This window comes from Clytia hemisphaerica, unplaced genomic scaffold (genome assembly GCF_902728285.1).
Source record: "Clytia hemisphaerica strain Z4C2 unplaced genomic scaffold, Clytia hemisphaerica genome assembly, whole genome shotgun sequence".
Lineage (NCBI taxonomy): Eukaryota > Metazoa > Cnidaria > Hydrozoa > Leptothecata > Clytiidae > Clytia > Clytia hemisphaerica.
In genome coordinates, this window is record NW_027103486.1 from 913,561 (window position 1) to 939,398 (window position 25,838).

The 25,838-nt window shown below is 35.4% G+C and overlaps 1 protein-coding gene across 1 annotated transcript; it reads right to left on the reverse strand.

Moving 5' to 3' along the window:
- Positions 1–21,763: 21,763 nt before the first annotated feature.
- On the reverse strand, positions 21,764–24,501 carry LOC136798647 (uncharacterized). Its single transcript, XM_067055293.1, has 2 exons — positions 22,829–24,501; positions 21,764–22,579 (listed from the first exon to the last, which is right to left on the reverse strand). Exons 1-2 carry the CDS (start codon positions 24,386–24,388, stop codon positions 21,872–21,874), a joined length of 2,268 nt encoding a protein of 755 aa, XP_066911394.1. The 5' UTR covers positions 24,389–24,501; the 3' UTR covers positions 21,764–21,871.
- Between the last annotated feature and the right edge of the window lie 1,337 nt (positions 24,502–25,838).

The following is a 25,838-nucleotide window of genomic DNA, read 5'->3' on the forward strand; positions in this document are numbered from 1 at the left end:
TGAGTTATCCTTGAAAAACTTTATTAGTTATTGATTAAATTTAACTAAATTTACAATGTGAAAGATTAAAATTTCTTTTCCTTATTCAAGCCAGTTCCTGGACATGTAAAAGTTAAAGTATTTTAAACAGAGGCAAAAATTACATTTATCAAGAAATTAAAGTATTTCGTTAATTCAAGAATATAATAGAATATAACCACTCACCTGTGGTAGATGACCAGTTAGGTCATTGGCATTAGATGCATGCTCTTCCAATTGCTCTTCTACTGTAGAGTTGAGTTAAAAGAAGGGTATTTAATAAATGTATTTGAAAGATTTGTTCATTTTAGGAAAGTGTCAAAGTAGAAAGTTGATCAAGGAAAACGTCTTTTATACGAAAGAATCCTAACCCAACTTTGAGAATTGACCGTTTTTCAAAGTTTTTAAATTATGCGTCTTTAAGGTAATATCTGGCTAAAGGGTTTTTGAAAACATTACACAGACCATGCGGAGTAAAAGGTGACTGAAAGGACTACATACTTTTAGTGTAAGATGGATCACAGTGTCTTCAGGGGTCTCACCCCCCCTTTACTCAGTCTCCCCCCCAAAAAAAATTATTAAAAAATAACAGCCATACACTCATTTCAAAACTTTTAGCCTAAGTAAAAAAGGGAGAAAGACACCATATAGACTATCTTTATCACCTAGACAACACAATTAAACTTAGCATTAGGAATTAATCTTGCATGATTTAACTATAGTCAGCTTTTAGCTGATTGTACTTGTCTGATAATGCTTTGGTGATAAATACAATTTGGACAATGATCAGTAATCTGTAGCAACTCCAAATTGTCATTTTGAACTGCTTCAAGATATGATAAACCTTTACCAAGGGAAGTCTCTTCTTGGGATGTGGGAGGAGGTTAAATGTTTGACACACGTTTGACTCTTTTGGCTGATAGATTGGTGAGGGGGGGTTCCAAAGTTTGTGATGTTGATATGTATAGATCAGGTAGGTAGCTTGGCAAAGTTATTCCAGCAGCAATAGGGGATGACCCTTGATAATCGACGATGTTGATTGCTCTGTTGAGATCATATATTGTTGGAGTGTGTTATATCTTTGTTTCGAAATGCTTGATGTTATCTGGCTTCTCTCTTCTCGTCTCTTTTTTGCATTATTCAATTTTTCGACAGCTCTCAAAAACCATTCGACAAATAATTATCACCAGGTTTTTACTCAGTAAGTTTTTTGGCAAAAAAATACACCCAATTTTTTCATAAGGTATACCCGGTCGAAAATCTTTTGGTGCTGTTGAAGAAAAAAATGTTTGCAACTTTAAATTTTTGATATCATTTACCTTGGAGAACAACACTGGACTTGTTGTCTGCGAACCTGATTCGGTATCCAATATCTGAATGAAAGAAATGAGTTTCTCAGGAAATAACTTGAAGTATTATGGAAAAATTGCAAATTGAAATTACTCACACACTAACATTTTTTAAACGTGTTAAAATATTTTAGACAAATATGGGTAATTCTGGTACACTTGAGACAACAATTCAGTGACATTACAGTATTCTCATAGTTTCCTCCTCACCCTTTTTGCTGGTGGATTTGCTCTTTGGGGGGGGAGTGGTGCAAAAGGAAAAATAGAAATCCACGAAATGGAAATCTAATATCTGATTTTACCTGATTTTGGCTTTCTGTTTGAAATTGGTTTCTAATTGGTTGAAAAATGGCCAATGTCTGATGAAATCAAAAACAATATTTTTATAATGTTAGAGGCTTTCCAAAAATATTTTCTGGCACTGTAATCTTCTACTTCCTGCTTGAGTACGAGTTTTGTGGTTTCGACCGTTGTTGACATTCTTGAAGTGGTGATTCAGGATTACACGTGTAATACGAATATATATGTTCAATGTAAGTGCTAATGTTTATTTGGTTATAAATGGCTCCGTTATATGTTTACGATCTTCAATGGTTATAATGTTCAGTTTACACAGAAATGTTTCAAGATTATAATGTCCAGTAAGTGTTCGTCTATACGGTTGAAATGTTCCAATGAATAATATGTACAATAAATGTCTTTGTAAATCTGTAAAGAATAAAATCATAGTTTTAGGGTAATTCCATCTCAAGTCATCCAGGGCATGTAACCCTTACATCTCAGATTTCTTTGAAATTTTTACCTGTGAAAGTTATCAATGAGAAATGAAAATCCTGAAAATTTCAGCCTCATACCTTTTTTAGTATCCAGGATATCGCCATCTGAAATTTTGCCCCTTTTTGCCTTGCGTCCCTAAATCCGCCATTTTGAATTTAGGTTTTCTTTAAAATTTCCTGAATGAAGAATGCTACAGGGCTGAAATATTGGATTTCGGGTAATCTTGAGTTGATGAATTCGAAAAGGCACTTAAAACCATCAAAAATAAAGTTTTTACATGCTATAGATCTGTTTTAATTCTTCTCCCTTGGTAGACCATGTGACCCGGGGGGGGGGGGCACTCGATCTGAAAACGACCATACGTTCGGCTCAAAATTTGGCTTCTAAAATCGGACCCTTACAGTGCAGTGAATTTCTATGAAAAATCATACCCTTACAGTGCACTTTTTCAAAATTTCTCGCCCGTCAGGGCGAAAATTTTTGCAATTATCCAAGAAAATGTGGAATTTTTCCTCCAAAATTGACCAATTTTGTGCAAATTTTACTAAAAAATTGGCCTTTTATCACAATTTCCTACCCTTACAGTGCAGTTCAGTGCAGTTTTGTAATTTCCTACCCTTACAGTGCACTAACTGAACTATGAAAAACCTACCCTTAAGGGCCGAACGTCTGGTAGGTCATTTACCTTGAGTGCCCCCCCCCCCCCGGGCCATGTGACCAAAGAAGGGGCATGGCAATTTTTTTTGGGAAATTTTTTTTTCCATCTGAATTTGGAGTACTTGAACTGCAATTTGACCAAAAAACTAAGAATGTTCTCTTTTAGATCAGTCATAATCAAAGATTAATATTTTTTAAAGGTTCAAATGGGGAAAACTAGCAAATTTTTCTTACACATAACGATTGTAATTTACAATGAAGTATTGAAAATAGAACTCAAAGAAAATTCTAAACCTTGTTAACAAAACAATCATATGAAAAGATAATATTAGCACGATCTTTCTCTGAAATTTCATACATTCTTCCGGTTGTTGTTGCTTGTGTCTCAATACAAGCTAGAATCCATTTTATTGGTACTAGACACTAATCTTGTTTAGTAGGCCAGTAAAAGTTCTTACGAGATCCACGAGGGTGTAAAAATTCAATCAATACATCTTGCTTATTCATGTCAATTTTTGTAATCGTTCCTACCCACCAAAAGTCTCCATAAACACATGCAACATAGCTAAAGTTTTTCAAGGAGGCAATATCAATCTGCTCAAATACCTTTAATCTAAAATCAAAAAGAATGGAGTCGTTATCCTCACTTGTCAACTTATTCCAACAAAATGTATGTCCTTTAATTCGGTTACACACAAATCTAGCATTGCTTCATAATCTAGTATTTGGTTTTTCAGTGGTCTTTGCAAGCTCCTTTTTGCTACATGTCTCTTAACTATTTCTATTCCCCACAATATGCAGGAAAGTTAGGCACGTAAAAATGTGTTTGTTTGCTGTGTTTGCCAGCTATTTTTGTACCGTTGATGGTTATGCCTTCTCGAACGAGGGTTTTAAGGCTTGTTTTAAAAGCTGTTTTATTTCTGTCAACTCCTGATGGATAGCTTGACTTCAACTGAATTTGTTACGTCGTGTCCTCGTTAAATGAGTTTGTTAGCATCTTAGAAGCCATTTCTATCGGTTTACTCATTCGAGCTTGGCAGGACGTCAAATGGACAAATTCGTAATTCTGCGGTATCATCTCCTCTTGAATCATGTTGTTTTTGTGGTCCTGAAAGCACAAAATAGTATTCCAATTTATTAAATTTGACAGAGAAAGTGATAACCCGTTCAAAAGCTGCACATACTATCATATTCAGAACTGAAAGACTTTAACGTAAATAAATAATATTACCTTAACAGCTTACTTTAATTTGGCGAAAATCAATTCGTTCTTTTCCATCGTGTTTTTGCTTCTTGTTTTCAACCTGTTGACATCAAGCTCCAAGTGCTCTTGAACGTACATAAGTTGAACACTTTTTCTTCGGTTATTTTCCTCAATTGATGAGCCACAATAAAGCAAGAAACACTACAATTGAACCCATCAGTTTTTACTCTCGTGCTAGTAGCCGTGCCACAAGAGATAAAAAATTTAACTCCATTCAGATTTTTCAATGCGTTGCCAAGAATAAGTTTGGTTTTGATTTTCTTAACTTCAACATTATCATACCTTGTGTTGGGTGTAATGCTCTGCACACGATAACCTGGTCGACATCAAAAATCTATAAGACAACAGAAGATAACAGGGAGAAAATTGGCATTTTCATAGGTCAATGCACAGACTAGAAAATTAGAAAAATATAGAACCCCTATATCATTTTCTATAGGTCAATCATTGAAATGAGTTATCAATCTCAAGATAAAAAGGGTGTGGCAGGACCTAAGAACAACTTAGACTTCTCCCTAATTTCCCAGCAATTAGATACTTAAAGTTTTCATACTATTGAATGAGGGTAGCTGGCTGAATATTGTTTGGAGAATGAGGAATGTAAATGCCAATAAACCGAAGCTATAAAATTAGTAGTCATTATTTCCATTTATTAGGTTTGCAAAGTTCCAGTATGATAACCCTTATACCACTACGCCTTTTATGGAAAAATATATACCCTTACTAAATGGTTGACACAGAATCTAGCGCTAACCCTTTGCTTGGTTTTCTTCTGTCATTTGATTGGGCAGAACATGATTCCTTGCAGGTCTATTGTTATAATTTTTGATAAAACGGAAAGAAATACAAAGTTGTTTGAAAATAATTATCTGTACCTTTTGTTGAATTTTCTGTTGATTTGGAACTTTCATTTACAGCTGCCAATATAAAAAGGAAAAAAAAATTATCAAAAACAAATATAAGGATATAGTTTTATATGCCAGATCAGATGACAAGAGTCACTACTTGTTAATGGTAAAAAGATTAGAAGAACCTGATAATATATTCAAGATAGAGATTGTCATTGGTTTCATTGAAAAATTGAAAAAGTACCTGGTCGCTTTAGATATATTCCAAGTTTATCCAACAAGAGACCAATTTGGCTTCTAAATCCGGGAAATTGGCTTTTTTTAACGTGTTGTAACGTCAAAAGCGAGTCCACCAAAGGTTCTGTTCGCTTGGAATTGAGCACGACAGCCCTAATAAATTCCATTTCCGTCAAATGCATAATTGTAGTATAGATTTTGATGTAGTCCTAAAAGGTAAGTTAAATTTCCAAATAATATTTGTGCTTGGTATTTTTCCAATCAATAATTGAAGCATAACGTAGTGAACTATTGAATGAGCTTCCATGCGTGAGAAATGTTTTACGTTGTTCAAACATCACTAGGTGATTCTCAAATGTGTTAATTTACATCTTTTAAATGACATTTTAAAGAATAAACAATTTAAAACCTTACTCGATTTTCATCTTTGACCAAGTCTAGATAAGAATCAACCCTTTCATTGTATAGCGCCAATTCCTCTTTGTGTTCATCTACAAAGGAAAGTTAAAAAACCTAATAGTATGTAATATACACAAAGCTAATACAAAAGTCTAAGCTTGACCATGAAAAAAGCATTGTGAGAATCTAAATACACCTGTGCTTTTGGTAAAAATTGTTTGCCTATTAAGTGAACACCCAAAGTAATGAAAATGGCCCATTGAAATGGGAAGAATCATAAAAAATTACTATATTGAAATTCTGTTTGGCTTTTTCTTTTTAAAGACAATGCCATACCAGTTAGGAGAGTGTCTTCCTTCATCTTTTTAGACGGCATTTCGTCTTTCGTCATTGACATTGTTTTGCGTTTTCCTAAATGAAGTAATAAACACAAATATTTATATGTTGAATACTTCAAGGATTAGCTACTGGTTCAATAATTTTTTGTTGGGTGATAAAACTAAAATATGAGAGTAAAAGTGAAAATATAACAGGAAAATATCAAAGTTTTTCTCACCTGCTTTCTTGGGTGTGGGTGGTATGATTTCTTCTTCTTCTGTTTCTTCGGCCCCCGATCCAGGTACGAAATCTTCGTCATTTGGATCGTCGGGCTCGGAGTCACTTTGATACATTTTTTTAACTATAAATAAAAAAAAATTGAAACTTATCGGTCCGCTGGGCAAAAAATATTGTACCGCTCAATTTAATTTTTTAAATGCAGTTATATATCATGCCAATGAAGCTCCATATCAAATTTGAAGTTGTAATAATCTGCAGAACAAAAGATATTCAAAAAAGTAAAAATCATTTACGCGCTCAATAAAATTTAAAACTTATCGGTCCGCTGAGCAAAAAGTAGTGTACCGCTCAATTTTACTTTTTTTCAATGCACCTATATATCATACCGTACGTATCGTATCGTTCCAGCAGTTTTTATTCTCGGGTTATCCTAAGTCTTTTGACTGACAGGCCATTTTTTGACACATAAGAATGTAAAAAAGTTATTATTTTGAGTAGTGTGAGAAGAATACTTACATAATATATAAAAATATGCAATAAAAATCTAGATTATTTACAGTTAAAAAATGTAGACGAGACATATATATGTAGTTTTGTTTTTGTACTGTTTAATTGTAGAGTTAGTGTATTTCATAGTATTGTGATTTATTGGAGATGTATTTAATGTATTGCATAATTATTTAATGACGTGAGCGTATTAAAGCCAAAAAAAGTAAAACAAAGAAGAGAATTGCACACAACGCAAAACAACAATAAATTGAACTAAAAGGCCATGACAAAGATGGATCGGAAGAAGACAACGGGACAACAGGAGCAGGAACATTGACAGGAGCAGGAACATTGACAGTAGCAGGAACATTAAAAGGAGCAGGAACATTGACAACAGTTTCATTATTGACAGCAGGGTGGACAGGACGAGAAGAAAAAAGCTTAACGTGTAATTATAAAAATATTAGTGCCTTTTTATGTTTCATCTTTATTTTATTTAGTATTTTCAACACTTTCTCTCCTTGAGGTCAGATCTCTTATCTTCACCATATATAGTTTCTAATATTTTAGAAATGTAAAGATTTTTAGATTTTTGAGTATCAAATATTACTTCAAAGTTTGCTCAAATTCAATTTATCAAATCATTCTTTGGGTCCAGTAGGTGGACAAGTTAAATTTACAGTGTGACACAACATTTGCCATACACAAGTCAATAAGTCGCAACGATTCAAGGGCCACACTGCATTCAAAATTCTCCAGTCTCGTACCCTTCCAATAAATCGCTCAACGTGGATTCTTGTGCATGCAATATTAAAGTTTCTCTCATCCTCGCCTTCAGTAAACTTAGGATTGTCCTTTTGTTTGGGGCGATTCAAAGTAATTCCCTTCTCAGCACAATAATCCTAGACAGGAAAACCCCTGTCAGTCATTAATTCGTGTCCCTCAAAAAGAAAATCAATAACATTAGTTTTCACGGTTATTTCTGTATCACTAATTGATCCAGGATACACATCACTGAATAAAAGACCCATTCCATGTGGTGTTATGCCAATTAAGGCTTTACCTGTGGAATGGTTTTTGTAATTTGAAAACATGAGCGAATTAACATCGTAGTTAGTTGCTGTGTGAAATTTAAATTCTGTAGCATCGAGAACTACATCAGTCAGACCATGACCTGTCTCAATGAAAGTTTGTGGCATCTTTTCAACTAAGTACCCATGGCTTGGTCTGATATCAACCTGGTTAAAAATAGTTGCCAGAAAAACAATCCAAGCATTACCCATGCGACTCATGGTAGCCTCTGACGTGTTCAATAAACTTGCCATGAATCGATAGTCAAGAGCGTGACGACAAATCGTCAAAACTGCAAGATACTGAGTTTTCTTGTCAAATAAAATTGAAGTGTGAGGTAGCGTTGAGAGGTACGGTTTGATACATTCAAATAACATATCAAATTGTTCAAGGGATAATCCACACAAGTAATTAAACTTTTTCTTGTTTTTACTGATGCTGTCATATGAAAATTCAAGCTTTTTAAGAAAATCAACTTTCCCTTCAAGATCAAAATCTCATTTTGTTGAGTCGACACAAGAGCTGATTTTCATGCAATTTTTGCTTAATTGATGACAGTTCTGTCTATAAAGAATCAATTTCTCTTTGCAAATCAATCAAGGTCGCAGTAGATTTTGTCCTTTTTCTCGGTGATGGTGGCAACTTTGATTTTCTTTTTCTTGGTGACATTTTTGTAATAATACGTCTCTTAGGTTTAGAGTTTATTTTTTGCATCTTGAATCAGTTCTTTCAACTTTACCAATTGGGCTTGGTGGGACAATCACAGTGGGCAAATCACAAGATGAGTTTCTCTTATTATTTTCCCAGTGCTCACAACAAATATAACCAGCTTTCCAATTCCATCCTTATGTTTTGAAGAGCCTCTTATATTCAAGTTGAATATTAGGTTTTCTTGGTGATCGATAACATTTCAGTTTGGAACGAAAAGTGTTGAAGCACAGTGAAGAGCTGCAATTCCAATGTGGCATGATAAAATCGAATATATAATATTTTTTTTGAACTGTTTTGACTGTCTGTTCACCAGTGAGTGAGTGAATTTCTATCTGAACGTCTGAAACTGCCAACTCATACAAACTAGTTTCAGTCATCGATTCCACCCTACAATTTTTTTCGTAATAATAATAATAATAAATATTCTAATCCTATCCTATTTATATACAATTTGTTTATGATACAATAATGGTTTTATATGACTAAGCTTGTCGTCTGTCTTCGTGCTAATAAAGTCGTGGGGACGGAAGTGTATTCGGTCCAGGTGTCTTAGGGTCTACCCATATCACCCAAGAAGGAGCACTAGTTGACTGCTTCCTCTAGCACTGAGAAGGGGTGTGCCCGGGCCGAACAGATCTTAGTTCGACCACAAATACTTCTCATCTGTCATCTCATCTCAAGTTGTCCTCATAAAGGTCGACCAAAGTCGACATCCCCACTCCATCGCCCTAATTACCATGAGCTCCCTGTACTTTTTCGCAATACCGAGTTGTTGAAACAGTTCATCGTTTTTTGAACACCAGACACCGCGAATCGATATGATCAAAGCTGTATGTTTGATTTCGTCTCGACCAGTCAGATTGCGAATGTAATTGTTTATAGCGTTTGTGTTGTAGATTTATTTGCGCTTTGTGGTCCCAGCTACCACGTAGATTGATCGTGTTGCCGTGAATACGCATTCTGCCAGTGACAATGGAAACGTCAACCGCAGTGGCGAACGTTGGTGAAACGACAATCAGGTCTGGTTTGTGTAGCTGCTGATTGTTAATTCGAATATGGTGTTCGTACAGTACCCGAAGGTTGGCTGCTTCACACGCTGTTTGTAACAGCTTTGCTATGGAATCGTGTCGTCGGATGCGTAACGCGTGCGTGTTAGGACATCTACTCAGGATGTGACCGACTGTTTCTTGATAGAGCTGATAATGTCTTCACATTTTTTCACATGCTCCTTTTTTTGTTTGCTCTTCCTCTATTACAGTTCTCGAGTGTTGGAAGCCTATTGATTCGAAGTTGAATCTGGCGATTGTAGGTCTACCCGGTGACATGTCTCGGTGAATAGTTTAGCCAGGAGCTACCTTTAGGATTAGATAAACATTCTCTAAGGTGACTGCCATCGATAGAATCGTACAGGTTGCCGATGCGCTGGTTCTTAGTGTAGCTTAGGGCGTCTTCGACTGTATGCTTGTTAATCATCGCAAGGAGCCTTTGTTGGAGGTCTCGGACGTAGGTTTAGTTGGTAAGATCCCGTATTGAGAGAGTCATAGTTACTCCCGCCGTTTACCCGCGCTAGGATGAATTTCTTCACTTTGACATTCAGAGCACTGGGCAGAAATGGTAATTGGTACAAACAATATTATCAATGAAAATAATGATTTTTGAAAAAAAAGAATTTTTATATTAATTATGCGCATAATTAATTAAATTTCTAACTCAGTTGACTCTGTGGTAACAAGACTAAGAAATATTATCCGGAATCAATCCAAACTTTGTAAATACCTTTATTATAGGTTACTCCGTGTTCCCTATAAATTTCATTTAGATTGGTTGAGTTTTTATTGAATTATGGCATTTCAAAGTCAGCGGTCAACTTTTTCTATAAAATTATCCATTGAATCCATTGATGATGTTTTTCATTGTTTTGCAATTCTCTAGATGACGATTTGTGTTTTTGTGATGACCTTTAGACGTTAATTGGTCTCTTTCCATCCTTGGTTGGTTCACCTTTGTTTGGTTGATTTAGACGTCTTGCTTCAGCTTACCGAACGTACATCTGTCTGTTTTTCCTAAAAAAATATCAATTTACTGAAAAGAAGAAAGGGATGACAATGATTAGACAGTGAGGGATCTAGATAGATGGATCTTGTAATTTATAAATTGTACTTACTCATCCAGGCGATGGAAACATATTTGTGATTTTTATGACTTGTGGTTTTCGAGAAATTAAGTTGTTTGATTTTTTGTGGTCTTTAGATTTTTTAGGTAGAGTTCAAGATAGGTGTATGTGCATATATCACGATTCTTTTTTTGTGGATTTTATTGGTTGTTATTAATGATGGAATGTGGTGTTTTATGTTTGTCAAAGAGCGGATAATATTTGTAGTTGATATGGTTGATGATGTTTTTTCCGTCGTTTGATGCTTTGGCGAACTAATTTTTTGCTAGAGTTGTTTTCCTATCTTGAACTGAATTGATTTTTAGTCTGGTACGCAGATCGTTGATGCTGGTATTATAATCTGTTTTGAGGATTGTACGCATGCAGTTGTTTTGGCAAACTTCTAGTTTTTTTGTTGTTTTTTTGCGAGATGTTGACTAGTGCTACACTACCGTATTCTAAAATGCTGCTACCTAACGAAAGGTATATTTTCTTTTTTGTCGAGATGTTTATGTTTTTTTGTAGATTGTTAAACATATGAATAACGTGTCTGCATCTAGTTGTTGTGTTGATGGTGTTTTCAATATGGGTGTTAAATGTAAGTCCGAGAAAATAGATTTCGTTTACTTTGTCGATTTTTTTGTTTTTGATTGTATATTGTCTGTCGATTTCTGCAGGACTTTTGGTGAATATGACATGTTTTGTTTTACCCATGTTGATTTTTAATTTCCATTTTTCACACCATGTGATTATTTCAATCATCTAGAAGTTTTTGTAAAGCCGGATTTTTTGAGTAGTTTCTATTTCTTCTTAGTGCGTAAATCGCTAGGCCATCTGCGAATTGAGAGAGAAAGGTATTTTTTTCGTCTGTAGGAATGTCGCTTGCAATTAATATGAAGAGTAGGGGACTTAGGCAACTGCCTTGAGGGAGACCTTCTTTTGGTGAGAATTTTTTGATTTTTCGTTTTCAATCAGTATATGGATTTTTCTATCGTGTAGGAAACTGTTTATGATGTTGAGGTTTTTATTTGAAATGTTCAGAGAATTAAGTTTATAGAGAAGACCTTTTTTCCATATTTTGTCAAAGCATTTTTCGAAATCAATAAATATAACAGTGTTATTTTGATTTCCTCAAAAGTCAAAATATTTAGTTTCGCTGAAAATATCATATGTGAGAAGTGGGATAATTATAATGGGGTGTTGAAACTATTTATTGCAATTGTCAAAATAATTAATCCGAGAATCCGAAATAATTCGAGATTTCGCAAAAAAAAGACTCTTGGGATTCCTTTCATATTAGGTTTGATAATTAACGATAATTATAATTATTTTTAAGAAAGTATAAATTCCAATTTTCATCCTGTTGTCAGTTGTCGTGTGGCGATGTTAATCACTTTAGTGTTGAGAATCGTCCAATAATTTCTATAAATCTTTTTTTCCCTTCTTATCGATGTTAATCACTTTAGTGTTGAAAATCGTTCACTATAATAATATAAAATCTTATCACTTGAAACATTTCTCGAATTCGTTGAAATTTTACAACAGTAAAATGATCCTAAAAAAGTCATCAAACAACGGCATAATCTCCCTAATCTTTTTCATGCTTTCCAAATTTTCCAACTAACTCATCATGGACTAACTCATCATGGACAACGCCATCCTCGGCCTATGAAAGAGCTCATGGTTTATCCGCTTCAACTTCGCTTCAAAGGTACTGTTCTCCTCTACGGCCTAATGATATCCTTAAAAAACTAACAGAATTTAATTGAGCTCCTATCTTCGTAGCATCAAACTAGGCTTCAAAACCGTAGCAAAAGAAGATCGCGCATTGTTTCAATTCGTTGAAATTTTTACAACAGTAAAATTATTATTCATTTCATTTATGTAAGGTTGCAACCTCTTGCGCCTGTCGTCTGCATTTGGATATTGAGTGATAAACTTGTCAGTTGTCCCTAAAGTATGGGAAGCCTTAATATCACTGATTTCGAGTTCCATTTCTGGTACATTCATCTTTAGAAACCCTAAATATTTTATTTCTTCGTCTTCTGATGAGACGATGTTCATTTTGTGATAAGTTTTCTCCACACATCTTTGACATTGCACAGTCTTGATGTTTCGGCTCTCTCCGCCGAGGTTGCAATACGTTTTTCAATCTTCTTTGGAGAGGAAATGATAAAAATGATACTACTTCTTAAATCAATGAAAATCCAAAATGACTTGAAGATAACAAGAAAACATAACAGCAAGAAAGAAATTACGTGTTTTAGACAGGGTATTCCAAAAATAACTTGCACGAATGACTTACATTTACTTAATTACTTACATGATCATTGCATGGCCAAGTCTTTACTTCTTACTTTTGTTTCACGCTTTGGCTTACTGTAAAGTTCGTGTGAAAGCATGTTGCAAGATTTTGTGACAAATCAATGAATTTTCTTTCCCATTAAAACGGTTTTGCGGAATGTTGGTAAAGATGTTTGTGAAATTGGCTTTTCGATCGGAAAAAGGGCGTAACAATAATGACAAGTGACAATAAATATTTTTTCAAAACTATATAAAGCACGATCAAAAATATCCAAATAACAAGCGTAAGTGTCGGTAGATCAGAATCAAATGACAAAGATATCTCTAAAATCTTATATCCTCCAAATAAAATGAAATAAAACCAACTGCATCTAAATAGAAGCTTCTTCCTTTCTTCCAAAATTCCAAACTAAGTCCGAGCTTCTTTAACTGTTTTGCAAATCTCAGCCGAGTTTTAAAATCCTTCTGCTTTAAGATTCCCTTCTTCGTGTGCTGCGATATCTGTTTCAAATGACGCCTGAATGTTTGGTTTGAGACCGCTGCCTGGGTTGCTGGTAACGATGTGTGCAATCGCTTTGAAGTAAAACTGCCCTCAAAATCGCGTAGGATCTTCATCTGTCGTCTAACTACACGATAATCTCTGGTGTTGTTAATCCTTTTGTCGTGGGGATCGTCTCCATCAAGTGGATTCGTGCTGTGAAAGTACAATGCCCGTCTGGGAATATCTGTGAACCCAAGGAATTCCTTTACCCTTCTCATTAGGCTTGGACCTGTCGAGGGAAGATTCAACACAATTGAAATCACCAAAAAGTAAAACTTTGTCATTTACCAAAAAACAGGACCCTAGCTCTCTGTGAATAAGATCGAAAAATTCAGCTCGTTTACTGACTTTTTCAGCTGGTGCATAAATACAGGCTATGAGAAAGTCTTGGTTGTTAGGGTGGAGTCTAAGAAAAGGGCATCGTCCACTTTTGTATTTTCTGATCTCAGTGATGGAGTGCCCTGGTTTTGACAAAAAGGTGATTCCCCCAGTTTGAGGTGAGTTGATGATGTGGGAGAACTTTCATTCTTCTTTCCAGAGCTTATATAAAATACCTTCACACTCATCGTCAAGATGAGTGTCAAGGAGGCAGACGAGGTCACAATTGACAAAGCTGTAGCTCAATGCCTTTCTCTTAGACTCAGAGGATTTTATTCCTCTGACATTTAAAAAGTCTAGCCTAAAGAGAGCTCAAAAATAAACTATGAATAATGTAAAAGTTAAAATTAATTCTTCTCTGTTTGTTGGTCATGCTTCTTCTTCTTTTTCTTCTTTTTGCGTTTTTCCATCTCTCTCTCGGTGTCTTTCTTGTCTTTCTCGTCGTCTGTGGATCTTTTGTGTGTTCGTTTTTTCGACATGGTTGATACTGTTGATTGTATTGTATCGTTGGATGCGGTGCTCATTTTGTCGGAGTCGTCGGAAATGGTGCCAATCGGGTCGATGGACTTTGCACCAAGATCTAATTTTCCACCAAAATCTAACTTGTTTGGAGTGTTCAAATGAAAATTAATTTGTGTTGTTGGTTTTGTGCAAAGGGATTCGTATTGAGGTGAGGTATGAAAGGCGTCGTTGATGGAAAGTGTCGACTGGTTTTGTAGTTCGATTTTCTCAGCCAGTTCCTTTTGGGATATCCTACCCCCTATGGTTCTTTCTGTTGGTCGTTTGATGATTGTTGGTGTTTAAGTCTGGTGGACATTGTTGATAAGGTCGACAGGATTGTGTCGTTTGATGATTTTCTTTTGTCAGTGTCGTCAGAAATTGTACCAATTGGATCGATGGGTTTCCCACCGAAATCGAATGTGTTTGTGGTTTTGATATCAAATTTAATCTGGGTTGTTGTTTGATTGCAAAGGGACTCGTACTCTGAGTTATGGAAAGCATCGTTGTTGGAGATTGTGGTTTTTGAGTTCGATCTTCTCGGCCAGCTCCTTTTGAAAAATGTTACCTCCTTTCGAAATTAAGTGTTCGTACCTTTTTTGTTGTTGGTCTGTCAGGGCAGAGATATCCAATGGGTCTTTTGACTGTACTTTCATTGGCTCAGTAGGGACGTCTATTGTTTTTGTCACGTTGTCGTCGTTGGTTGGGTCCGGTTCGACGTTCTCCGGAGGTCTGGTCCGAGTTCCCGTGGTCGCAACGTGTGTCTTTTTTTCCAAAATGACGTCTGCCAGTTGGAATCACCTTGAGGCTTTCGACCTCAAAATTAATGAAGAAAGTTTCTGCTGGTGTGTCTTTTAAACCTACATGCCAGCCTCCCAAAAAGATGCCATGTTCATTGGAGAAGCGTTGTCTTAGAAATTCCACTTTTTCCTTCTCAGGGAATGAATTAAAGAGTTCCTTTTCCCCGCAATATACAGGAAAGTTAGGCATGTAAAAATGTGTTGGTTTGTTGTGTTTGCCAGCTATTTTTGTAGAACGAGGGTTTCAAAGTCGTGACTTGTTTTAAAAGTAACAAGGTATCTCGAACGGAATCTACTGTCTCTTTGGATTTTGTAAATTAAGTCCTTAGCAGGCATGTTGAATTTCTGAGCGAGTGTCTTGATAACAGTTGAAGAAATATCCTCAAAAGAATTGAGGTTATAAAAAATAAACGTTCTTGCCTTTCTTTCTGCAAAGCTGGTTGGCAGTTGGTCTTGTACTGTTTGTTTTTATTATATCTTAGAACAGATCTTAGTTCGACCACAAATACTTCTCATCTGTCATCTCATCTCAAGTTGTCCTCAGAAAGGTCGACCAAAGTCGACATCCCCACTCCATCGCCCTAATTACCATGAGCTCTCTGTACTTTTTCACAATACCGAGTTGTTGAAACAGTTCATCGTTTTTTGAACACCAGACACCGCGAATCGATATGATCAAAGCTGCATGTTTGATTTCGTCTCGGCCAGTCAGATTGCGAATGAAATTGCTTATAGCGTCTGTGTTGTAGATTTGCGCTTTGTGGTCCCAGTTACCACGTAGATTGATCGTGTTGCCGTGAATACGAATATGTAAGCTATTCATGAGACGATATTCATTTTGTGATAAGTTTTCTTCACACGTCTTTGACATTGCAGAGTATTGATGTTTCGGCTCTCTCCGCCGAGGATAATGATAAAAAATATATTCTACATCTTAAACAGGATTATGAAACAAATTTATTGCCCCTTTATCTTTATTTCAAATTGAAAATATTCAATGAAAATCCAAAATGGCTTGAAGATTACAAGAACATTACATAATAGCAAGAAAGAAATTACATGTTTACCTTACCTTTGTTTCACACTTTGGCTTACTGTAAAGTTCCTGTGAATGCATGTTACAAGATTTTGTGACAAATCAAGGATATTTCTTTCCCATTGAAACAGTTTTGTGAAATGTTGGTAAAGATGTTTGTGAAGTTAGCTCTTCGATCGGAAAACGTCGTAACAATAATGACAAGACTCCATGATGACAATAAATATTTTTTCAAAAATATATAAAGCACGATTAAAAATATCCAAATAACAAGCGTAAGTGTCGGTAGATCAGAATCAAATGATAAAGATCTCTCTAAAATCTTTAGAGTTTATAAGAGTTTTTGATAATTATATCCTCCCTCCAAATAAAATAAAACCAACTGCATATAAATAGAAGCTTCTTCCTTTCTTCCAAAATTCCATACCAAGTCTGACCTTCCTTAAATGTTTCGCAAATCTCAGCCGAGTTTGAAAATCCTTCTGCTTTAAGATTCCCTTTCTTCGTGTGCTGCTGCAATATCCGTAACCCATGCGTAACAAATGACGCCTGAATTTTTGGTTTGATGCAGCTGTCTGGATTGCTGGTAACGATGTCTGTAATTGTTTTGAAGTAAAACTACCCTTAAAACGTGCAGGATTTTTATCTGTCGTTTAACTACACGATAATCTCTTTTGTTTAGAAGAGGTGATCTGCTGGTGTCGTTAATCCTTTTGTCGTTGGATCCTATCCATCAAGTGGCTTCGTGCTATGTGAATTCAAAAAGTCGTTTTTCGCTATTACCGAGCGTTATGTCATTTCGTAAACATCGTAGTCAGGATTTCTTATGACAGCCTTCTGTAAAGGTTCTTTGCACCTTTGAAATATTATGTCTCCCCAAACACGACGAGTTAAAAAAGTCGTTTCTTCCTTACCATCACCCAGCCATATGTCATTTCGTAAACATCGTAGTTTGGATTTTTTATAACAGCCCTCTGTAAAGATTCTTTCTACCTTTGAAATATTCTGTCTTCCCAAACACGACGAGTTAATAAAGTCGTTTCTTCCTTACCATCACCCAGCCATATGTCATTTCGTAAACATCGTAGTTAGGGTTTTTTATGACAGCCCTCTGTAAAGGTTCTTGTATCTTTGAAATATTCTGTCTCCCCAAACACGACGAGTTAGAAAAGTCGTTTGTTGTTACACCTCAATGATATTTCATTTCTTATAAATTGAGGTTTTGGGAGTGAGGGTGTCAAAATCTTATTTGGTTTTAAAGGTCACAAGATTATATAGACCGAAATCGAGCGTCTCCTTGAATTTTGTATATCAAATCCTTAGCAAGCATGTCAAATTTTTGACAAAGAGTGCTGATGGTAGTCGAAGAAATATCTTCAGAGGTGTTTAGGTTATAAAAATAAACGTTCTTGCCTTTCTTTATGCAAAGCTGGATTTATCCTCTGTTGGATTTCAGTATTTGTGAATCATGAGGGCTTGGGGTAGTCATGTTGGCTGTATTTTTGTGGCAGATTGGCGATACTGAAGTAGATTTTTTTTTCTTGTTGATTTGTAAGGCTTGCAATCCAATCGAGGCTTCCTTCAAAAAAGTGTTACATGAATCATGATTGTTCTCCTTAGAATATTTCTTCCTCATAGTTTTCAACATCTCTCTTATCTTTGGCCAGCCAAGTTCATCTAGACCTTCGGGTAGATCTTTCTCCATCTCTACGGTCATGGAATCCCAAAATTCTTGAGTAATGTTCGTTTTGCCAGTTATTGCATCTGTTCCAAGATGAACTACCTTGAGAGTAATGCTTCTGTTATATAATCGTGATATGTACCAATCTTTGTTGGATGTGTTTTCAATCAGAATATTGCTGTCATCTTCAGCACCACCTGAATTGAACAAAATAACAAATAGAATGTAACTCTGTATGGATTATTTCAGGTGCTAATTAGGGGTGACAATAAATTTTCCAAAACCTATTTAAAGGAGTGTGATTACTCCAGAAGGTCGGTGGTTTGATTTTAAAATTTAGATATCTTAGGTCTCACTCTTGGTGTCTAATATAAAATGCAAGACACTTTTCAGTACCTTGCTCTTTCTGGACAGGTGACACATTATTTACGTGTCTTCAATCTTAAAACCTTTTATGCAATCAGAAAGATATTAGTGATTTGAATAATTTGAAATGATAATTGTTTTCAACCCTATTATTATCAGGCTTTTTTTGAGTTTTGTATTGTCAAGGGGGTGTTTTGCACCACCCTCAATAATTTTTGATCGAGGTGTGCTATGAACATCAACCCGGACCTTATTAAGACCCCCCCCCCGTTTATTAATCTCTAAGAATATTTTCAGCTGTCAAAAAGAAAGCCCCTTATTTTGCTCTAAATAGCCTGATTTTGGCCTATTTTTACCTTATTTTTGGGTTTCAGAAGTACAATTTCCAACCCCCCGGCAAATTAGGTCCCCCCCCCCGGCCCGTTTATTAAATCTAGAAAATTTCCAACCCCCCCCCCCCCCGTTTATTTGTAACCTAGAGTAAGAAGCTTTATTGAGCTAATAAATAAACTTTTGATTATTTCTTTTCCAAATGAACCATAACTTTTACCATAAAATCCATCTATCTTCAATTCATGATATGCACCATTGCAATGTCTTCCACGGACCCAACTGATGATTGGTTGAAAGTGATTGACTGATTTTACGTCACTTACAACCAATCAGCTGTTGTAATGTCAGAAGACGGCAAATATCATGAATACAATAAATTAAAAAGTAATTGCAATGCAATTGTTCATTTGTGCTCAGGAAGTTGGAAACAAAATGTAAACAAATGGTTTCATCAAAAATCCATCTATGGGAAGGAGTCAGCTCGGGAGTCAGTTAATTAAATATGAGCTTGCAGTTAACATATTTGCTATGATATTTCAGCATGCATCAATATAAGTCTATTAACTTCCATGCTGTTTCCTCAGTATTTGGCATATACACTGGGCTGTTACTGTTACTGGGATGATCCCTGTTACTGTTTCCCGCTCTAACCACGTTTCTTCTCCAACAAAAAATCCATAATCATGAAAATTTCAACTTTTTGAAAAACCATGATAATCATGAAAATTCCTGCTGCTAGAATATTGCTATTCGGACATATAGGAAGTTGACAAAAAAGTTTCTAAAGCTTTACTTCTCCATTTGAAAAATTACAGTTCTACAGTTTATAACGTCCCTTCAACGGTTCATAATGTATATTTTTAATTTGATGCTTTTATCTAGAGGAATCATGTTTTATACTCTTTTGTTGTAAAGATAGAATTAGTATTTTAATTTTAATTTGAAATTTCAAATTATTGCGAAATGTAAAACTGTTCATAGATTTTATGATTTATTGATTTATTTCATGATAATATCGAATAAAGGCTTTGTAAGTTGAACACTTTCGGTTCCATTTCCCTTTCGACTTTATACTCGAACTTCTTTTTTCTTTCTTTGAATCTTAGTTAATTCTTTTGGAAGACAATTCTTAAATTTTCGAACATTTCCTGTTTGCTGAAAAGTTCTAGTTCTACGTATAGAACGGCTAGGGGCTTACTTCTACAATGAAAATTTAGTTGTCGCTGCAGAATTTTCATTCATGCTTATCTTTTCATTTAGAGTAAATTCCATGAAAATGAACACAAAAAATTCACAAAATTCTAATTTTAAAACAAAGATTGGAAGAAGATTTGGATCCGCAAGGGCTCCATCCATGCTGGTAGAAGTTTTGACAGTAAGTTTTCTTGGAAGTTTAAATTTTGTTTATCAAGATTTTGTGCAAGCCACTAATCTATATGAACCTCTTCCTGGTCCTTCTTCTAGGTTCTTCTTCCGAATTGCAAAATATGTAATGACATTTTTATCATAAACTAAATACAAAGGGGGAGCAGCGAGATTTGGAGTATAAATATATAGTGAAATATTTCCATATTGTACGAGCAAATGTCTGATAACTGGTTTATCGGTGACCCAAAAAATGCACTTTTTGTGTCGGAGGACACTTTTGTAGCAAAGTGACGTTAGATTGCTTCTACCGCTACAATGCAACAACATCTTTTCGTCAATTTATATTTTTACACGTATAATACAAGATATATTGTACTCTTTTTAACCAATCAGATTGCAGATATTTTTTGGATCGCCGATAATAGCCTTTACAAGACGTCGAGGTTTTTTTCCTACTCAGTCACAAATATTCCACTTTGTGACTTATTCGAATGTTTGGAGCCCACGTTTTCATCAAATTTGAATTATTAAACAATTACTGAGAGTGCTTCCTTGTACTTCACAAGGAAAATTAACTGAAACGATTTCTTGTATTTATCGAGGAAAATTAGGTAAATTTACTCATTGTATTTCTCAAGGAAAATTTATCCATATATTTCCGAGTGTTCCTTTGATATCACCTGGTTTACATGGACGATGTCTTCGAGTATAAAAGATATTTTAAATGGGACTTTTCTCTAATTTTAATATTTTAGTTCAAATTTCGTATGCTAGCGTTTAGAAATTGCAAATGGTCATATTAGTCTGGCAAAAAGAGGGTTTATTAAGCCCCGCCCTTTTCAAATTTTTATCTTAACCCAAAACTCCAAATTTGAGGAATTTTCAATGATAGATGATGAAACATTTTAACCTTTAGACACCGCTGTTTTTAAAAACAGCGCGCGCTGCTGCCGCTGTTTTTTTCATGAAAATGGAGGTTTCGCGGAAAATGTCATAAAATCTGAACCGCTAAAGCTTAAGTAAAAAGTAAACCCATTTTGAAAAGCTAAGGATCTATTTTTTCAGATAATACCAAAAAGACACCTCATCACCCTTTTAAACCTGACTACACAGCCTCAAATCAAAACAGTAAAAATTCCATGTTTACGATTTTTTCACTTTTTTTCTTTTTTTTGACAAATTGAATGAAAAAAGTGGGTACAAGGTAAAGATTAGTCCCAGAAAAATTATTTTGTTTTAGTTTATGTTATAAGCCACCATTGTGTGAAATTTCAGGGCTGAAGAAGCTCATTTCATCTCAGAATCTAAGTTTCGGTGAAGCACACTTTTCCACCAAAATCGACACTCTGGCCACAACAGGTAAAATAAGTGGTCCCGGTTGCTCTAAAATTGGCCCTGCACTTACCCTAAGCCTGTAAAATTACTACAATAATCATAACAGACTCTCTATCATGTAAATTCAAGCAATAAAACACCAGAATAGTGGAAAAACTGAGGCAAAACAGCCCTGAGTTGTTGGAGCTAGAGATAGGCATGTATGTCAGGAAATACCCCCTAAAACCCCTTCAAACCACATAGAAACTGCCAATAAAGGTTCTCTATCTCATATAATGATATTTATATGCTGAAACCAAGACAAAAATCCATCAAACACCCTCTGTCCACCACTAAAACGATGTTTTGTTGACATTTGAAAAATACACCGACATTGAGTTCCGATATCTCGAGATGTATAAAAGCAGGACCCGTAAAATTTTTAAAAAATGAACCTTCACCCCTATCCTGTCTGCTAAATTTTACAGAATAGAAAAATTCAAACTGGTCTTTATTTTATTAAACTTTGAAAGGACCCCAGTATCAAAACGTACGTGGTACGTCTCTCGGCCTGTATATATGACGTACGTGGTACGTCTCTCGGCGGCTAAAGGTTAAAGATATTTGAATTGTTGCAAAAATTTTATTAATTCTAATCTACATATGCTATAATTTGTGATAATTTATAATTACACTCAATCTTTTGGTCTTAAATGTTCGATTTAAGAACTCTCTTTTACCACGATGAGGTTTGTCGTGCATCGGAGCATGTAATTACAATCGTGGTAAGTCGGTGAAGATTTAAACAGTATGTCTCCTTCAAAGTCGATAACTGTCGCCCATTCGAAACCAAAAGATGTCTTTTCATCAATGAACAAAACATTTCCAGCTTGGAGAAACTTGAAAGGGTTTTCACCTTCCTTGAAATCATTCTTCGCGTGGTGATAAGCTTTCCCATTTTCGTTCAACTTTTCACCTGAATATTTTTTTATATCTTCTGCTGATGTTAATATCACAAGAATCCCTTCGTTCGTCCTTTTTCGTGCTTGTTTCACTGCTTCTATGAAGTCATCCACAAATACTGGCTCGCAACCGCCTGGAAAATTTCTGGGTGGCATGACTATACCTTTCTTATAACTGTAATCCGCTATCTTGGCTGCTGTTTTTGTAGATTCGATTATCTGTCGAGTGTTCCTGAAATTGTGTTTGAGATTAACGAATGAAAACTTTGATGATAATTCGTTGTAATTTGTTCTATCCTTCAAAGAATCTGTTGACGGTGCTATCCATATGTAGTTAACGGATGCCATCATCACCTTCTTTAACCATTCATTGTAAAATAAATCATTTATTTGACATTCGTCGAAAAATACTGCTTTGATGCCAAGTGTGTTGATCTTTTTCAAAAGACGCCTGTTAAACAGAATAGTCTGTAAAACGAAAAAAGTATGAAAGTAAAATTTTTACTATGAAATTGAAAGATTTACTCCTATTAAAGATCCTTTGACCGCGGACTGTACCAAGCCTATCGAAAATGTTCATAATTTGAAATTTAAGAAAAATGGTAAGCTCTTCTAATATGTGTATCAAAAGATTGGGACGAGAAAAGATTGACCGAGGACCGCTTTCAGAGAGGCTCAACGTTGGCAGAACTAACAACAGTATATAATTTTTCTTACCTCATATGTTTCGAACTGTTCGACAAATATGCCACGATTCTCCTCCAGCTCAACTTTCAAACGGTTGTGAAGCATGGATTTTAGTCCTTTGGTAAAAACTTTTTCCCCAACAATAAACATAACTTTTCCGTTGTATTCTGACTGTTCGTTCAGTTGTATGGCCTTCTGTGCAAGTAAGATGCTTTTCCCCACACCAAATGGGCCACGAATGATCACCTTCTTGTAGCGTGGATCGTTGTTATTCAATATTGCCATCTGTTGGTTGGAGTAGAATAAAATGTTGTGGCTGGTTGACACATTTTCAATAGCGTTGCTGGTGTATTCAACCCACGTAGAGCTTGTGATGGGTGCGACTTGATCTTTTTTCGAAACGTGAATGGCGAAGACCAGGATTTTGAGAAGATCTTTTACCTCATCCAAAGGATTCGATGTGGTTGTTGCTCGGATGGTTGGAAATCTTTTAAAGATGCTGGTCAACCAAGGTTTGATTTCAGTTTCCATGGTGATATAATGCAGGTTGTTGATTGAAAGGTTGTCGTTTTCAACACAGACCACGGGGAAATATGTCCAACCTGAAATCAATTGGTCACCTAATCCTTCCTCGAAAACGCGATGATTCGAGTCTAACTGCTTGAAAGCTTTATCATCTGTAATTGTGCGTTTCAATTCGACGGATATGATAAGTTTCCGTTCCCAAGATATGATCAGAAAGTCTGTTTCTTTGTGCATCTTCTTTTGTACATTTGTCAAGAAGGTTAGCGATGAAAGAACAACTGTTTCCTGGAGAATGTCGTCTTTTAATGGTAGAAGCTGATCATACATCCAGTATTCAACTTTCTCACCAATTTCAGATAGCTGCAACCCGAACAGCCATTCTAGGTTTGAATCCTGATTTGGTGTATCCATAATCATTTGCTTAATCACCCTCTTGAGGTTCTTTGTCTTGGTGAGATTTTTCTGGAGATCGCATCTGAATGGTGAAGAATCTGGTAGAACGGAGATACAACCTTGAATAAAAAGTCCAAGGTCTGATGTCGTTGTTGGGAGGGTCAGTTGGTCAGTTTTCATCTCTACCATTATTAGATACATAATTTGGAGATTTAAAATCCATCGATCAAACACCTTACTGTCGATGGAATCATTCCCATTTTGTGTTTGCATGAAAGTTTCCAATTCTTTGGTCAACCAATATGTTGGTGAATGTTGTTTCAAATTAACCAAGAGTCTGTAAATGTCTTTCTCAACGTCATAGTCAAGGATAGCGGTAGAAGACTTCTTGTACTGATTCGAAACAAATATGGGTGGTATGAAAACACTCGTGTGTTTATTTTGGACGAAAAGAGAACTGTCTCCATATTCTCTCTCAAGAATGAAGTCGGCTGCGTCAACGGGGTTGGAGGTAATATGTGTATTCCCCAAATTAAACTGTTTTGCTTGTCTTTCTGACGTGGCTTGACTGTTATTTAGAATCTGCTGATACAACGATTTGTTTGGAGTGCATTTGGTTGGATTGATTGGTATTGGTTTCAAAGCGAGTACTTGCTGAGCGATACTAGCCATATTATTTTTCGAAGTGCAAAGTCAATAATGTAACATAGTCGGGTAACTAAACCAAAGCATATCAATTTTTATTTCAAAACATGTTTCGATACGATCATCAGTAATTTAGTTCTAAAAATAAATAAGAATTGGTTATCAAATGTGCATCATTAAAACAGATATCAGATAAATACAGCATATACAATCATATAAAATCAAAAAATTAAACGTTCCTTCCAAAGATATTCTCTCTCAGATAGGGAATATTTCCCTCTTGAATACATGCTTTCCAAATATTGGACAGCAAAGTTGGATTTCTACTTTCCCACACTGCATGTTTTAGAGTGCTCTAAGACTGCAGAAATCCTTGATTTTTGAAAATGTTTTAAAAAATTCACCAAAATTTTCGAAGTGCAAAATGAAATGATCTTTTTAACAAATGAAAACAACAAACATCTCAATGTATTGCAAGTTACTTTCTTTCTCTATCAAAGATGAATCGATGAATTTCATATCGCTCCTATGTAAATAATTGAATAGGATTTGTTGACATAAGCATTTGATTTGTGTGTGGTTTTAAAACTCATTGTTTGGTTAGTAATATAATACTTTATCGTGTAAGAAGAGCTTTAACTCGACGCAGTTTAAAGATATTATTGACACATGACGAAACCATGGAAATTGAAATAAATTATTTCTACCTACTTACTACAATACAACCTGCTCAATCAAAATAAGTTTCGTTGACATTGCAAATTTAGAATGAGGTTTCAAATTTCATCGTTTGCATACTTTATCATATAAAACAGGCTTTAACTTTTTTTATAATATACATTTAATAAAACTATACAAGAACACAAAGGCTTCGATGTCGAAATTATCAAGAACAAGTTAAGAACAATTGAAGGCCTTGGGGACGCCCACATAGTACGTACGCACTAAAATGTCAAAAATCGAGTATCTCCTCCCCCTGTACGCAAGCGTACGCAATTGGCTATACCCCCTGGTAAGTACGTACTTTTTTATTCAACCCCTCCCTCAGTTTAATAAATTTTCGAATTCAAATCGTATGGTTCGGACCTTTATTTCATACATGAAACTCAATGTTTATTAATAAATAACCTTTTCCTTTCTTTTATGTGTATAAGAAGCATAAAAGTCGACAAAAAAAACAAGCCAAAAAGGGCTATGAAAAAAAGTTTCTCTGCGTATGTAAATTTTCCTTTGACCCCTCGTCTCCATCTGTACGCAAGCATACGCTTTTGAGAAGACCCCACCCCCCCTTAGTGCTTACGTACTATGTGGACGGCTCTTTTCAGGAAAATAGACAAACATACGAACACTTTTGCCTTAATTTCTCAGTATACTTTTTTTGTGAAACGCACCCTGTAGTTAACGATTGTTGAACATTTATCTGGTACTCGATGTAGAAATTTTCTTCCGACACGCTAAAGCTCTGAAGATCGGGAAA

Excerpts from the sequence above, each read along its gene's own strand:
- LOC136798647 (XM_067055293.1), bottom strand. The coding sequence starts at position 24,388 with ATGGCTAGTATCGCTCAGCAAGTACTCGCTTTGAAACCAATACCAATC. Across the intron at positions 22,580-22,828 it reads AACAGTTCGAAACATATGAG|ACTATTCTGTTTAACAGGCG; the intron begins GTAAGAAAAATT and ends TTCGTTTTACAG.